At 51.1% G+C, this 17316-nt stretch overlaps 1 protein-coding gene across 1 annotated transcript; it reads right to left on the reverse strand.

Annotated features, from left to right (window-relative positions):
* Window positions 1–14475: 14475 nt before the first annotated feature.
* On the reverse strand, window positions 14476–14796 carry LOC120549623 (stromal cell-derived factor 1-like). The gene has a single exon (XM_039786655.1). It carries the CDS (start codon window positions 14794–14796, stop codon window positions 14476–14478), a length of 321 nt encoding a protein of 106 aa, XP_039642589.1.
* Window positions 14797–17316: the final 2520 nt, after the last annotated feature.

Raw genomic sequence — 17316 nt, forward strand, 5'->3', positions numbered from 1 at the left:
AACTTGAGCTGCTTGCAAGAAAGGACATTCCCAGATCAGGAGAAAGCCACGCTAGCCTACCACATCTTACAGTGCCTCCTACGGCAATACATATCGTAGCGCCAGGGTTCTGGGGTTCGCTATGAAGTTGCTACAACCGGGCGCGGATTTGGAGATGGAATACTGGATTCAGAGTTGACTTCATCGGGTGCCTGGTTGACACAATACATATGTGGGACAGTGTTGATTCCATGCAGAGCGGGTCAGGTGCCGTAGTCCGGACACTGGACCAGCTGGGTTTACTTAGTTGTTTGCCACGCCATGTGATGGACCCTTTAATCGTGGCTCGGGCAACTGACACCGAAGAAGCACTCCACAGTGTGTACAACCTGTGCCAATTCACAGAGCGAGAGACTTCGGTGCACAGTGACCTGGAGACCATACTAGGCTCTGACCGGTACAAACACATCACGCTGGAGACCAAGAGCTTCATCCTCGAGCCCTACGGCCCTTCAACATACAGTTTCACAACCAGTTCTTCTCGTGGAACAGAGCCATTGTAGTGGAGCCCGTTCTTGGCACGAAGCATCCAGTCCTGGCTCAGGTGATAGCCACCCAACCTAAAGCGCAGAGAGACAAGAGACTGCCAAACTCTGGCAGCTTCGGTTCTCAAAAACGAGCCTCTGGATCTGTGCCCAAGACACCTGCAAGGGCTACTGTGAGTCTTGAGTAGAGTGTGAGTGCAGTAGCTGTCGATCGAGACCTTCACATTCACACTACCCAAATCATGTTGACACACAGCTGGTCCAACTCTCTCTATCAGTGTCCGTTGTGGCGCTTGTGGGGATAGGAAGACTGTGTATTTCTACTATAGCCTTTTATTGCTTCTGTGAATCCCTTTTTGCTTTCTCTAGTGTCAAACATCGTGCCTATGGCCCTTTGCTTTTGTGAATGTCCCTTCTTGTGTATATGCTCTTTCATGTTTGAAAACACAGTGTCTTTTGTAGTATTTAGTTTTGATTGCCTGTGTTGTACGTTCTGTGGACAGTAACAACCCTTGAAGCGTGTATCTCAGTTTGTTTTTATTTGCACACCAATCAAATCCTTTTTGGCACTTGTGGGGATGTGAAGACTGTGTATTTCTACTATAACCTTTTATTGCCTCTGTGAATCCCTTTTTGCTTTCTCTAGTGTCACATACCATGCCTATGGACTTTTGCTTTTGTGAATGTCCCTTGTTGTGTATATGTTCTTTCATGTTTGGAAACGCAGTGTCTTTTGTAGTATTTAGTTTTGATTGCCTGTGTTGTACGTTCTGTGGACATTAAAGACCCTTGAAGTGTGTAACTCAGTTTGTTTTTATTTGCACACCAATCACATGTGCACGTTATCACAATGTCACAGGCTTATACTCATCACTGGTTCATAATGCCACTTTGTGAAAAGAAAATGACTATGATCTGGGTTGTAAATGGGAAATGAGTGTTCTGTGATCATCACTGGGAACTTTCCGTGAGCCTTGAGCATCAAGGACACTTCGTCTCACGGACAACCACCGCTGGTATTGCATAAGATGATCAGTCAGACCTTCAGTTATCTTCAACACTTTTTAGCAAATTGCGACTTGATGCCCTCGTCGTAGCTATTAGACTCAATGTATTTGACAGTAGTGTCGATCAAGGTTTTGCGATCCACCCGGCGATAGTCTAGACCCACTAGTGCGGCTACTGTGTGGAATCCGCAGTGGTTGTCGTATTGTACACTCACAACATTGAGATTATTCAGTCTCACATAAGCGCGTAATGTACCCTTGTGATAGCAGTGTGTGTCTGTCATCTCCTGGGGTGCATGTACGGTACGTAGGTTGAGACCATGGACCATTACGTGCCAGAGACCCCTATTGTAACAGAGGGAACCAGGAGCCCACGACGTGTAGTGGCTGTTGACGATATAATAATTGTATCCACTAAAATTGAGCTCTATGTTGACTCCAAATAAACCTCCTGTAATCGCTGTTACAGGTATAAACTTTTCTTCATTATCGCACGGTTCTTCGAACAGAACACGTATGTCATTGCAGACAGCAAGTATTGAGTCATCACAGTTGAAACTCTTGACTGCTAGATGTGCCATAACGGCCAGAGCTTCGGGTGTCAAGGGTTCCGCACCGGCAGCAGCAGCAGCAACCTCGGTTGATGCTGATGTAGTTATGGGGTTTGTCGTTGAATGCATGAAGAGGACCCAGAGTGCCTCTATGAGTGTACCGTGAGAGCATGCACATGCTGTCACAGCTGCCGTACCCGGGCTCTTTCCGTACACGGTAGATGCGATGCTGACCATGCAAGGATTTTTGATGCTCGGTGATGTGTCCCGGTTCGTTTCTGATACCGGTTGCACATTTCTGTTAGTCAGGAATATGCAACTTTCGCGAAATCCAAACTTGTCTACGTCGACCACTAGCCCTTTGCATATGCGCCGAGGCCCCTGGGGTCTGACACGGTCACCATCGGCACTAGCATCCTGCTGTGGTTCTATAGTCTCATTGTGGCATTCGTGTTTTGCAGATTCGCAGATTGGAGAAGGATAGCGCCAAACGTCCTGCTCCTCAGACTCGCTCTGTCCATCTACACATTCAAAGGTCTCAACCGATTCATCTCTGCATGCCATGTGTAACATGCTATCGATTTGGTAACCGTTCTCGTCCTCGCTAATCCGAAGCGTGTCGCACCACGGGTCAAACTCGTTGCCGGGTCCACACAGGGCCTGTGCAATCGGTCTGGCTAGAGACCTCGTCAACGTGCCCTGGATGCTGCTATGTAGCCCGTGCGCGAGATTGCCAAGGGAGGTGAAGCACGGGTCGACTTGTTCGGGGTAGAAGTTGCCATGCTCTTTTGCAAACCAAATGTCTCGGCTCTCTATCGCACTCTTCACGCTGGCTGGGGTCTGGTTCAGTTTCTCTGTGTAAGGCAGCTGAGCCAGAAGCTCGGGCACGTATAGCTCCGCGATGCATAGCACGGTCCCTGTGTCAATCAAGTTGCCAAAGACTATCCGTAGAGCGTGTACAATCTCGCTGTGGCTATCAGATCCCCCGGGTGCACGATTAAGGTTCAGAGCTGCGCACAGGTGTTTGTCAGCATCTGAACCGGTTTGCGACAATCGTTGCTTCAACACGGGCTAAATGTGCAACATTCCCACATACACCAGTACATACCACGCTGCAAAGTACAACAGGCCTGCTGAGATGACCGTGTGCCGTGCGCTGTGCCGATCATAACCCTCGCTGTCCTCGTGCCCAACCACGCGTAGGCCACAAGCTGCGAATGTCAAAGCTATCGTGGAGCTCACAAGTCAATCAGAAACACTGTCACCCTGTCCCGCGAAGCACGGTAGAACTCCTTTGTGCAAGACTTTGATCATCATACGCCTTTCAGATTCGCTTATGAGAGTGACTTGGGCCAACGTGTTCAAGGGACCCAGGAGGTGCTTTGTGTAATGCGCGTTGCTGACTCTGATTGACATTGGTGTGAAACGTTCCAAGACTTGGTGCGTCACGCATCTCCACGCTCTCGCCAGCAGCTCAAGTGTGTACTGGGAACTGGGCGAAACTGGGAGAGCCAGGGCTTTGAACAACTGGTAACATGTCCTGGTGGAGTTGACAAACACGGGCCATATTCTACCCGAAAACTCGCGTGTGTTAGGAGCCTTCAGCGTGAGATCGTCCACAGCAGAAGCAGCAACGCTGGGGAAGCACGAGACGAGAGCTTGTGTAATCACGTGCACCTCTTGAGCCCTGGCCTCCATCGCCTCGGGGGCATTGGTCAGGACATCCACCACTGTCGATATGTCCCAGCCATTCCACTCGCTTGCAGTCGGCTGGGCAGCAGCAGCAGCAGCAGCGGCAGCCCCACGCTTAGGGGAGAATCCTAGGTTTTGAGTAATGATATTTACCAACTCGGGTTCGGCATTGAGACCTCATGCTCGAACTTTGAGGCACGTGTGGGTTTAGATGATGCGAATGGAATGTGATCACTGGCAAACATGACAACGAGAGCCTCCAAGTCAAACGAGGCTCCGGTGGCATGGCACTCCTGGAACTTCATCGAGTGTGCCACGATTGACTGGGTCCAGGCTTCTATCAACTCTTGGACATCAGACCCCGGAGGCTTGTGGATTTGATACAGGAGCCAGCATAGTTGAATCACAGCTTCGTTTCGCACTAGCCAATCGCACTGTCGAGAAGCCTCGACTGCAGCACACTCCATGAGAAACACGCAGGATGTCAGGAGTCTACGCTTACAGTCTGAACATGGAAGCTTTACAATGCGAGCCTCAGCGCAGCGCACTGACCGCACGGCGGACCAAGGGCTGCAGCCGCACCATTTCATCTTGTCCAGTATCGCCGTTAAGAGTGTGCAGCCGTGTACAGTGTGTTTGGCTTGGCTTTGACATGTACCGTGGTGAGCAAACACCATGGAACAGGTTCTGTTCTTGGCGATAGACTTCCAATCATAAAACTCCTGAGCCCAGCCAAGTTTCAGCTCGTTGTTTGTGCCGCTGAGTTCCTTGCGTTCATCGATCCAGTCCGAACGAAGTGTTTCACGGAGAATCGGCATCGCAGGCAAAGGGTCCAAATAACTCTATGCACTGGTTCATGTTTTCTTTCTCCGAGAGCCACTTGTGTGTCAGATACAATAGCCCGTCGTCGTTTTTTTGTTCGAGGACTATTCTGTTTAGCTCTGGTAATTGTACACACATCAGTCCCGCGTGTCGCAACCTCGACGCCGATCTCAGATACTGGGCCGTGTCGGCGAGCCATGTGCCGTTGGGTGACACGTCCTGTGTGTAGATTGCACCTTGTAGGGCTACGAGACGTCCATCTTTTACATAGAGTATAGGCTCGGATTCCGGGAACACGGTTAGCTCTGGCTGCTCTTGGAGAATCTCTATGTAAGGTACCATGCGCCCTGAGTTCCACTCTCCTGGAAACGAGACCGTGGGTATAGGTTCGGTGCATTGTATCGGCTTGTCCTGAACCTGGTAGTCGACACAGACTAGACAAACAGTGTCAACGTTGTTCTCACCCCTGTCCTCTTCTGCGTAGTTGCTTTTGTACACCAGGTGATAACAATCTGAATCCATGCTGCATCAAACTATCGGCCATACAAGAGATTAGTACATATACACTCCATCGGTCAACATCGATTGTCAGCCAAGTGCGGTCACTGCAGTGCATTCATCTCCGCGTGCCGGCACCGAGCTACAGAGTCTCTGAGCTTAGATCGAGTCTGAGCCACCTGCAGCTCCAGAGAGCCCTGGTTCCTGGTCAACTTCCTCACTTGCGAGACGAGCATAGACCTTTCATGCAGCAGAGTCTTCACGGAGATCTCTCCCACTTCTGTCAGGGCTTCGAGTATGTCGAATGTCGAAGTATAGGTCGGTCAATTGCGAATCCCAACTCAACTTGTGCGAACTTCTGTCCAGGCAGCCGCGCATGTCCTCTAACCCGGCGTGGATGACCCCTTTGTGTTTGTCAAAAGCCTTAGGCGCCAACGAGAGGTTGACGTCTACCTTTTTCAGAGCACGGGCGCAAGCTTCTCCTACGGCCCTAGGGGTGATGGTGCCCACCTTGGCTAACATGCGAGCTATGTAGGCTTTCGCCTCTGCCCAAGGCTCCCCGTGGCTCACACCTGGCCTGTCTTGAGTCAGGTTCATAAACTCCATCACCGTGATGTCCCTCGACACCTTGGAACACATTTCTCTCCACACTTCTATGTAGCGTATGTACAGATTGGTGTAGCGCTCAAGGATCATTCTGAGCGCCTCGCCATCGGTGTAGCACGTGTTTAGAGCTTCGTGGACCGAAACTATGACATGGTCGAACTTAGCCTCTTCTTCGCCGGGCTCAGTTCTAAATGCCTTTTGTGTCTGTCTCTTTGCAGCCAGGCGAACCATCTCCTGCACAAGATTGTTGCACCCCAGCGCAGCCTGCACCATGCAGTGGAGATGCCCGTCGCCGAGTGGACCCTAAGCTCGGGGTACATCTCTAGGACTTTTTGGAAGCCTATCATGAGCTCGAAACGGTCTTGGTGTAGTTGGCCAGGACCCGTCTGTAGTTCTCGGCGCCAACTTTACAGTGAGCGTCGTGAGGCCCGCGCCGCAAACATCTATGCTTGGAGCTGTTAAGGGGCCCCCAAACAAACGTGCTTCCGCTTGTCTCCTTTCTCTGGCTAATAAGAAGTCCTCGGTGGTACGCTTTGCAACTCTCCACGACTGCTGGGCCTGATGGGACCCGAGAGTGTCAACGTCCTTTTCGTGGTGACGATCGTTCAGGTTCTTATTGGTTATTGACATACAGTCGTCACTGTCGCTGCCTTCGACAGGTGTGAATCTAGGCAAGTTGCTAGGTAACTCCTCATCCCAGGAATCCTCGGAACTCATAGGGTCGTCATCGTCGTAACGCAGGTCTGTCTCACTGTCATATCTCTCGTCCACGGGCCCCAGTTCCATTGATTGTGCATAGCTTCCTTGTTGGGAAGCCATGACCCGAGCACTCGCTTGATCCTTGACGTGTTGGTCATATTTTGCGAAGATATCAGATACCGCGAGGGTCAACGCGTCTCCTAATGAGCAGAGAGCGCCATCAAATGTGTCGCCTCTTCTCTTCCAGAGCGAAGTGGTGAGCATGGCCTCGAATACAAGCTTTCGTGAGAGACACAGAGCTTTCGTCGCTACCAGATCAAATGTATGTAGCCCGAGATGCCTCGTTCGCATGTGTGATAAGTACATGTTCTACGTGTACATTTGCCTGAAATGGGGAAGGTTCCAGCTCACTGACGACGAACTGTCACACCTATTCGGCAGTCGCAGCGATGTATTTGCTCAGTTGGATCCAAAGTGGCTATCCTGGTTCATCGCCAGGTGCAGGGTCTTGTACCACAGGGAGCTGAATAAGTGTCTCTCTCTGTCGCCTCTAAATATATCCAAGACCGTGTACAGAGGGCACGTTCGTAACGGTCGACAGCAAAGGTCGTGTCGTACAGATCGAGGATTTCACAGACCCAGGCCCCCATAGGAAACTCGGCGATGAGGCCTTTGCCACGTTTGAGGAAACCCTCAATCTTCGACGAAGGCTGCCAAGAGGAGATCATCCGCACGCTGTGCGCTTTGGCGATGGGAGACTCTAGGTTGGGCACAGAGTTCACACTGACATGCGTTCTACCCAATCAAGGCTTAGATTTGCGAGATCTGGAACCACTGGAGCCGGCCTCGACGCTGAGAGACATCCGCGTTCCCAGGGACAATGGAGTCGAGCCTCTGGCATGTGTCGAGCAGTTGAACGCTCCCCTAAGTTGCTGGGACCAGGAAGGCTTGATGTGTCTCAGAGACATGACCAGACTCCCGTCGGGGTTCTCTATTCTTGCGGAGAACGAGAATGTGGTGGTATTGAGGCACATATTGAGAGACGCTGTGGTGTTCATACCGAAGAGGAGGGCTGGCATGACAGGCGGGGTGGACCGAGATGCAATTCAGCTGAGGGACGGGTATAATATCTCAGCTCCGAGAGGGTGCGTGATGGAATGGTTCCCGTGTGGGTACTCTGTGTTCAAAGTCGAAAGCGGTCTCCCGGGTGTACCTCCTGTCGTGATTTCCTGCAACGGAGATGATGACTACAGGCGCCCAGGCGAGGGCCATTGTTCCACAAGAGAGGTGCCAACGCTGCGCGTCCTCAGGAGCGCCGACTATCACAGAGTTCTACCGCGAGGGTTTAGGTCAAGCGGCCATATCTTCAATCAATCTGTGTGCCTGCTACCGGGCACCAAGACCATTGTCGCGCCGAGAGCGTTACGTTTCCAGGGCTGTGTGGCTATCATATAGCCGCGTTTGATACATTCAGACAGCTGGTGTCGATGAAGCGGCGCGCTAGCAGCCCTGTCCAGCTTTCGTTTGTGTCGAACCTGAGTGCCGAGAGGACTAGGGTGCTGCTCCTGTCGTACCTGTGATCTGACAGAGTCTTTTGGGGCCTGTGAAAAGAGCAGTTTCACGTTTACGGTGCAACACCATTCGACTTTATCAGAACTAAAACACATCATCTCCACAAACCCGAGAGTGCACTTGAGGCTCGTGGCCTTGGACCTGTCACGCGGAGAGGAGCCGATGCGGGAGGACCTAGAAGAGGAGATATTGCGAATCGGAGACGGACTAGCTGCCAAAGAGAGCCATGAGGATTCCGGCGGCGCGGAACGTGAGCAATGGGAGGAACGCAAGCTCACCAGCCAGGGAGAGACTGACGACGACGAGTGGGAAGACGTTGCAAGTGGCGACCACGAGCCGAGCAACGAATGTGCGGGAAAGGAAGAGAGTGGTAGCAGCTCTGATTGCGATTGTGGGGATGACACAGACGATGACGAAGAGCGAGTGGTAGCAAACATAGCCAGCGGCGTTGGCGCGATACCCAGCTTCGGCTCAAGAACGGGACACGTGGTCCTGTTTGGGCGCGGAGGATATCGTTCGTCAAGTTTCAGGTGGCCCACAATTGGTATACGAACGCTGGGCCTGGTTAACTTGAAAATATTGAGTGTGTGCGGTTTGTTTCACTCAAGGCACGGACCCGGCAGAGCTACGTTGAGGATTCCGGACACACACGGCGTCCTACCCGAATCCTGCTGGTTAGGCGAGGGGGGCACATTGCTTACAGATGACCTGTGTCTCGGTCCTTGTGGGAGTGGACCCGAGGGCCTCCCTACACCGTTGCTCGATTGTAGCGACTGCTTTTTTCAACTCAATTACTCTCCCAAGTCGGCAAAGACAAAAAGTGACCCGGGAGCGGTGGACAACGGGGCTTTGGTTGTGCAGATGTCCAGGATAGAGCAGGCCATATGTAGCGATAGCGCGCGAGGCTACGAAGAACCGAAACTCTTGCGGCTCATCAGGACCTCTCGCAGGAGAATGCGGCAGTGTCTGTTCAACATTGAGATCGACGAACCCGAGATTGGAGCCGCGGGATGCACAGAGCCTCTGTACAAGAGGTCTTGGCTTGGGGCACCAAGGCGAGCACCGGGCTTCTTTGCGGCGCCCTCAGCCATAGGAGATGGAGAATACTTTCCTTGTGTGGAGATAGCGAGAGAAAGTGACGGTCTCGAGGAGAGTGATGAAGACACGCTAGCCTACCCGCTCTCGGAATACAATCTCAACCTGACAATCAATTCTTCTCCGAATCACCATGCCATGGTCAGGGCAGACAGAGCCTCAGGCGAATGCGGCTGCGTTTATGAGGCATGCTTAGACGAGGCTGTGCTCCTAGGCCACTGCGCCGAGGGTCTCGGTCACACAGGGCGCCAAGAGGAACTTTGATGTGAGCGCTTGCCTGACATGGTTCTACAGATCCGTTCACCCGTGCGTCCCTGACATGAACGTCGGAGACGTGATGCTTGACTATGAGTTCACCCTGCACGGCTGGGGTGAGCTGTCTCTGGTTTATGCTCTGCTGAGCCATTTGGCGGAGAGCTGCAGGGTCAACTGCTTCCCGGGGTACAAGCTGATCACCCTGAGTAGACATAGAGGCGCGTCGGTGTGGACTAGAGGCACCGACGCACCGTTCCACTCGCGGAGGCTGAGGACTAACACCATCGGAGCCTTCTTGTGCGCTCAAGATCACAGGCTAGCGCCTCTGCTGTCGAGGTGTTGCAACCCGGAGCACGTAAAGCCGTCAGAATTCTGGCAAGGTTGCGAGCTGCTGCCTCCGAGTTTCCCGAGTAAGGTCAGCACCAGTCTCGGGGATTGGACGTTCATGCGGCTAGCGAGCAGGTCCTCTGGTGTCAAGCGCTACCCGGGCACCACGGTTGTGGACGGCTTCGTGATAGCGTTCGCGGCCGAGTCGCCGCTGTTCTACCTGAGACACGGAGGGCCATTGGTGCACAAGCTGGAGTCAGCGGCAGTAGTCGTAGAGAGCAGCTCGGCGTATAGAACGGACGTGTTGAAAAGAGAGGACCCGGAGTGGCCAGGACCCGCGCCGATAGAGCCGCGAGACCGCATCAAGTGTAAAACCAAGAGCTCTGTCATCGACGAAATGTTCATGCGCTGTGGAGGCCGGGATCCCTTGGAGGGATACAATGTGACCTTTAGCCGGCACATAGTACGTTCCTCTGAACTCCAACTGAGGCTTCTGAAATACGAGCAGGGCTGCAACGGGGCACGGTGACTCTGATGATTATTAATGTGACTACTATCGCCACTGTTCATCACACCCCCAACCGGCTCGTCAGACACCGCCTACCCAGAGCCTGGGTCTGTCCGAGGTTTCTTCCCAAGAGGGAGTTTTTCCTCGCCACTGTCGCACTGCTTGCTCTTGAGGGAATTACTGGAATTGTTGGAATTGTTGGGGCTTTGTAAATTATAGAGTGTGGTCTAGACCTACTCTATCTGTAAAGTGTCTCGAGATAACTTATGTTATGATTTGATACTATAAATAAAATTGAATTGAATTGAATTGAATGAGTGCGCCTGATATTGGGTTCGCGTGGCCATGGATCGTATCAAAGAGCAACTGGAAGCCGAACACACGTGCCTGCTGCTGTGTGTTGGGCACACGTAGCCCCGAATGTGGTCTCTGAAAGAACATTCGTTCTCGATGCAGTAGCTCACCCATTGCGGGTCCTCTATTAACGCTGTATGGGAATGATACATGCTGGGTCCGTCCGCTGAGACTCGGCCCGGGTTACTGTCCTTTCTCTATTGTCTTCTCTTCTCTTCTCTGTCACGTCTCTACCCACCTTCTTCTGGGAGCCAACTCCGCTCCTCTCACATGTGTACCGTTGCAATAACCAGTGTCATTATGAGTGTGATCCTAACCCACCTATCCTGTGTCCACATCTTGTGTCTTCACAGGCTAGCAGAGGACAGAGCGCTGACCTCATTCTCGTAGACGAAGTGGGCTTTGTCAGTTCCAAGGTGCTACTGGCCGTGCTACCGAACATCGCGTACAGAGGGCGAAAGCAAGTGCACATCACGAGTCATGTCAACAACACCCCGTGGCTGCACAAAGTTGCCGACATCCGTGGAGAAAACGGGGAGCCGGCTTACCATGTAGTCTCACAGAGCTTCAAGTGTAGGCGTCACGAGAGGGAGCCGGGACTGACGTGCGCCTGCCTCGGAGTGTACTGTCCTCAACACATATCCGTAGACAACCATCTGAAGGAGTTGATGAACATGGTCACGCCAAAGGGATTCGAGAGCGAAGTCACGGGAAGCAGCAGTACGTCGTCCACCGACACCAAGACCGACAACACCACTCCCTTCGAGTCCTCGGTCATAAACAAGTTCCTGTCAAACAACAGCGTCACCCTGGACCATATGAGACGGGCGTCTGTGGTCAGAGCCTACCTGTGTCTCGACCCGACGTTCGGAGGAGGCTCTAGATCCTGTGCCGGAGTGTGCTGTGCCGTGGAGCTGGCGGGTGGCAATCTAGTGGTGAGTTGTCACGTTCTCCCCGGGCGAATCTAAGCCCGAAACCAGAAGATCGCTAAACATGTGTCCATAATTTAAAGGTCTGTAATTTTCGCTACGCTGCTGTGGTCCGTTGTTAGCCACCGGCCTTAGGTCTAACAGGGTGCAGATGTATGCGTATTTGCGCCCCTGTTCTGTATTGTCCAATGTTCTCCGTGTCGGCAAGCGAAGCACGGATTCAGGTCCAGGGCGGGCCCAGCACGCCGCATGTGCACTTGGAGTTCGATAATTTCACCATCCACCCTGTTACCGCTAGCGAAATAATGGTGTGAATAGATCCTCTTGTCCGCACGCTCTCCTTGATGACGGCCATGTACTTTAGGGCTCCGCTGCGAATGGTCTCGGCCGACGCGAATGCTGCCAGCACCATATCACAGTACCCCTTCCAGTTGCATCTCGAGATACACCTGTGCACGAACTGCTCTGGGACATGGTTTCCGATCGCAAGTGTTATAGCCCTGGACAACTCGCCGGGAACGTGGAGTGAATCACACGCGTTTTTACCAGGTCCTCGTTTGTTGTAAACGGACACTAAGGTGTCGATCGCGAGTATTCTAGCGGGCGAGAAGGACACGAGCTGGCTGTAAAGGTTTCTGAGCTGACCGTGATCCATGTTAGAGTAGAAGAGTACGTTGCGATGGAACATAGTGAACACGATCATGAACTCATACTGCGATATCAGGTACTCCCATGGTATTCTCATCAACGTTTCAACTTCCTCTCGAGCCGCCCGAAATGTGGGACAGAACATGATGATGATGATGATGATGATTACTTTGTGTTTGTAGTCAAATCCTCCTGGCCCAAACAGTCTGTGTTATACCTTTCTCTCGTTGTCTGTCCCTACCCCTGTCTCCTCACCACAGGTTATGGCCCTGGAGGAACTGGAGATACGCGATTTGGATCATGTTACTCAAGTCTACGCTGCTCTGCTAAGCGCTCATGTCAGACTACTGAAGCTTGTCATGCCCAGAGTCATGTGGAAAGAAGTCCCTGTGGTCATAGTGTTTGAACAAAACACCTACGTCAATGCCCTGGTCGATGTAGAAAATCTAATCAATCACTTTCGCTAGCGCGCTCCGGGTTCAAGGTGCTGTTCTACAACAAGTGGTCACATATCAACAACAAGTACATGCTGGGAAAGCACGTGGCCAAGCACCAAACTCCCTATGGTTCTCAGTACGGTTCGTCGATCAAGAAAAACGCTTGTACCGTCATGACCCTGGGCTGGGCAGTGTTATCCGAGGCCATAAAGAAAACTAACATACTTGAATCGAGCATGGGCACCGCACGGGGTTCGGGCTCAAGTAGCAAGATGGGCTCCACTAAGGAAGTGTCCATGTACAGGCGCTCGCAAAGGGGTGTCAATTTGGCCACAGATATCACAGCGAGTGTATTGGAGACATGCGACGTCATAGCGTTGCCTGAGGCTAGGCTCGCCGACAAGACCCATGCACAGCAAGGGAAAGTTCTACTTGGAATTGAGAGAAGAACTGTCTACGGTCACTATCACCGAGTCCGCTAAAGGTGGCACGGTGACCACAGGGGGAAAGAAATCTGTAAACGGAGAGTACACCAGAGACGACATGCTCTCTGCCTTCTTGCTTCTATGTCACACGAGAGATGAGATACACAGCCAAGATAGGTCTATCAGACTCGGCGGCGAGGTTTATTGCAACTAGCATGCATGCATGCATGCATGCATGTATATACTATGTGTGTCATTGTTCCTGCGACTTGATCTGATAATAAAGAAAGTACACCATAGAGAGTCTCGGTTGTTGTTTTTTATTGAGTAACTGTGTTACAGACACACATCACGTAGCTAGTACACATTCAGGGTTTCATAAGCAATAATAGAACATGGGTCAAGTAGCATAAGCACAGGCTCTGTCAAAGCCAAAACCACATTGTGTCACATACATAATACACTAGAAAGCACAGAGGTTGACAAATTCAATCGTCAATGGTCTTCAAACACGACTCCTTTGGGCAGTTGATAGCAGTGGAAGAAGCGTACACCACCCGGTCTATACCAAAAGCCTGCACCGGATTCTTCGTGGAATTCTAGGCCATTGCTGTGCCGATATGCAACTTCGTCTTTGTGACAATAACGAAGAGCGGGATCAGAATCAGGGTCTGAACAACAAGACTCGTCCGTGTCCGTTTCTCCATCGGAAGAGGACTCGTCCGTGTCCGTGTCTCCGTCAGAAGAAGACTCGCCCGTGTCCGCATCTTCATGGTCCTGGTCACCAGGTCCTTCGTACTCCTTTGGCACACAAATACGTACAAGTTGTAGTGTTCCCAGTGGTTGCAGTTCTGGTGTATGGGAAACTTGACAGAGCTGGGTCCATCTAGCTGCACCTTGCGGAATCTTGTGCGAGCCTCTGGTATTGACTATCACCAGACACCTCTGAAATTGACTCTCACCAGGCACGCTCGGCTGAAGGGTGAGTCTGTGCGATTAGGAGCTGGCTCATAGTTTGTCGACCAGAGTCCAGGCTGCAATCAGAGATGGGCTACAGTCAATGTTGTAGTCGGTTCTAATTCCAGTCAGGACTCGACTTCCTTTTATCTAACTCCAGACCCTTTGGTTACGACGTCCATCGCTGAGTCAAGTAGAAACCTCCAGTCGGATGCACAAACATGCTCTGTGGTGGGATGACTTAGCTCTTTGCTCGGATGAATTAGTTCTTTGCTCGGATGTCTAATACTCATAGACACTGCTGTTAGTCTGACCCTAACGGGTCCCCTCGGACTTCATCAGGCTCTTATCTGTGCTGACATCCGACCTAAGCAGCATTCCATTTGTCCCCTCGGAGCCCAGCTGCAGTTGGCGTTTAGGTTTGGATGTGTGATCAAAATGTGTGTTGAGCTTTGTTGATTTCAGAAAGACTAAAAGGTATTGCATATATGGTATTGTAGAGTGATGCCAAAATGGTTTCTATTGCATGCTTAAATGGTTTTGTTAACATACATGTCTCCCCCTTTTGTTTAGATTTTCTTGTTGTTTTTCTTGTTCTTGTTTCTGCTAGATGTCTTCACCTTGTCAATGTCGTTATTTAAGTACTGCTGCAGCCACTTGGTCTCCGGGTTGATGCAAACCTTCCTGTTGTCCTTTAGCTTGGCAATGACTTGGAAGGGGCAGTTGGGTATGTGGAGGAACTCGAGCGCTTTGACGTAGCGTTTAGGAACCGTGTTCAGGATTGAATGACAAGAGCACCGCTGTTGCAGACTGATGGGCTTTGCGTTGGAAGTTAGTAGACGTGTGGCCACGGACAGCAGAGCCATCAGTGCCAGCAGTTTGACATCCATGGTAGTGGGCTAACAGGCTGCAGGAGGACTGTGCACGCTCTGTCTTGGATACAAAGCCACAGCTTGGATACAAAGCCACAGCTTAGATACAAAGCCACAGCTTGGATACAAATCCACAGCTTGTGATCAAGGTTGCTTTCATGTTTATTTGCAATACATACACTGACACATTGTGAATCATGTACACATTTAGTGAGTAAAATAATCATGTTCATGCTATTGCTTGTTTCTTCTTCCTTACACCCGCTGTCGATAGATCCGGTCTCTGACCAGGTCTCTGTCTTCTTTGGTCATATGAGCAGCCTCAGCCCATTCGGTGTCCTTCAGCAGCGCGTGAGCTAAAAGTCTCTCGTTCGTGCGAAAAGCCAACAATTGGAAGACAATCCTTTTGACCAGTGCACACTCCATCACCTTGGGCATCAGGGTCTTAGGGTCCCAAGGCATGAGTGATGCATCGGGGTGGTCTCTGGGGCACAATGTCCTCACAATAATCTGGTACGTGGACTCCCAAGTCCTCGCGAATACCACTCTCCCTTCCATGGCGTCGACAATCATCACCCCGAGGCTCCACATGTCTATGGCACAAGTGTACTCTGAGGTGCCACCTTCAACAAACAATTCAGGGGCCCTGTACGCCTCCGTCACCACATGTGTGCTCATCCACTTACAGGAATGTCTAGAGAGGCCCATGTCAGCGACTTGTACGGTTAGATCTTCTGTCAGCAGCACGTTGAATGGCGTCAGGTCCCGGTGCACCAGGTTCAGTCTGTGCATGTACGACAGTGCTTCAGCCACTTGAACTGAAAAACGAGCCACGAAACTCAACGGAATAATCTCTAGCGCTCGGACTTGCTCGTGACACAGGTGTCCACTGTGAATCACGTTCGACAATGTGTAGGGTGCGTAGGACATGAGCATGGCCATCATTCCATTGTGGATGACACATTCATGGATCTGGATCACATAAGGGTGGCCCTGTAGTACCGTGAGACAGGATAGCTCTCTCACGGTTGCATCCTCTACGCCGCGCTTGTGACATTTCAAGGCAAACTCTTTTCCAGTTTTGCTTTGTATCACGTTATTAATGATATGCTTACGATTATTTATACTGTGGATAATTTTTCTGATTTTATCTGCAATTGCACATTTGACAATTGGAAGATTGCTGTATGGGATATGCCACTGAGCAGCATTGGAAACAAGCCAAAATCTGGCTTTGTTTTATTGTAACAAAATGTCTCATTCAAAAGGAGTTGTGTCAAAGTTTGGACACTACCGTGGCTGTGTGCGACCGTGGCTGTGTCCGACCGTGGCTGTGTCCGACCGTGGCTGTGTGTCCGACCGTGACTGTGTCCGACCGTGACTGTGTCCGACCGTGGCTGTGTCCGACCGTGACTGTGTGTCCGACCGTGACTGTGTCCGACCGTGACTGTGTCTGACCGTGGCTCGGGGCTATATGTAGGAACTTGGCTGCTTTGTGTCTGAGCAATAGTTAACGGAATCTGACATACGCATCCATTCACAGGGTTTCACTATTTCTCATCGGCTGTGTCGAAGATGTATGTTCAGCAGCTGGAGATGTACAAGCACGACATAGCCGAGAAGCATGAACTTTTCAGGCGTATAGTAGATGGAGTCTTGTACGACGATGATGACCCTGATGGTCAGGAACTACTCATGTCCTGTCACAGTAAGGTCAATCCTGTACACATGCTTCACAAGGTCATCGACCACTGCCTCCAGAGCGAGAAGCGAGCACAGAAGTTCCTCGAGGTTTTGCAAGAGACAAATCCCAATTTGTACACCAACCTGACTACGCAGGGCAAGTACGGTGAGTAAAAGGAAACACACACAAATGCATTGCACGCTTGACTTTGAACCCGGGACAGATCGTAATCTCTATTTCCCTTTGTGTGTTTGTTACAGTCAGGGAAGCGCCTCCGGCAGTGGAAATCACCAACAAGGTCCATTCCAAACTGGGTGAAAGGGTCGAGGATCTAGGGAACATGATGATGCTACCTCATTACACCAAGAACATCACCGACATCTGGACCGCAATAGATGTACTCATGGAGTATGGGCAACTGCTTCCCGAAGAATACGAGGAGTTGTGGATTAACCGTCGTGATCGCAATGGTACGATTAAGCACCTGGAATACCTGTGCAGGGACACTAGCATCCCCGGAGGCAGTCGGAGATTCATCTCCTTGGTTGTGGCTTCGTGTAACATGCATGTGTTCGACCTTCTCGGCATGTCTAGAGAAGACGTGCTTGTGTTTGCATAGTAATGTTTCCTCTACTGAGAGACATGTCTGTCTGTTTATGTGTGTATCTGTGTGTTACAATGAAATAAACAGTGACAAATACAGACTTTCTTATGTGGATTTATTTTTACAAGGTACTTGAAAGACACAATGAACTGCACAACAGCAACAGCAATCTGGTCATTCATACTGGACCTCTGTGAACGGCAGGCTATCATACCGTACAAATGACATCAAACACAGGCATATGCTGTAC

Source organism: Perca fluviatilis, chromosome 20 (assembly GCF_010015445.1).
Source record: "Perca fluviatilis chromosome 20, GENO_Pfluv_1.0, whole genome shotgun sequence".
Taxonomy (NCBI): Eukaryota; Metazoa; Chordata; class Actinopteri; order Perciformes; family Percidae; genus Perca; species Perca fluviatilis.

Excerpts from the sequence above, each read along its gene's own strand:
- LOC120549623 (XM_039786655.1), bottom strand. The coding sequence starts at position 14,796 with ATGGATGTCAAACTGCTGGCACTGATGGCTCTGCTGTCCGTGGCCACA.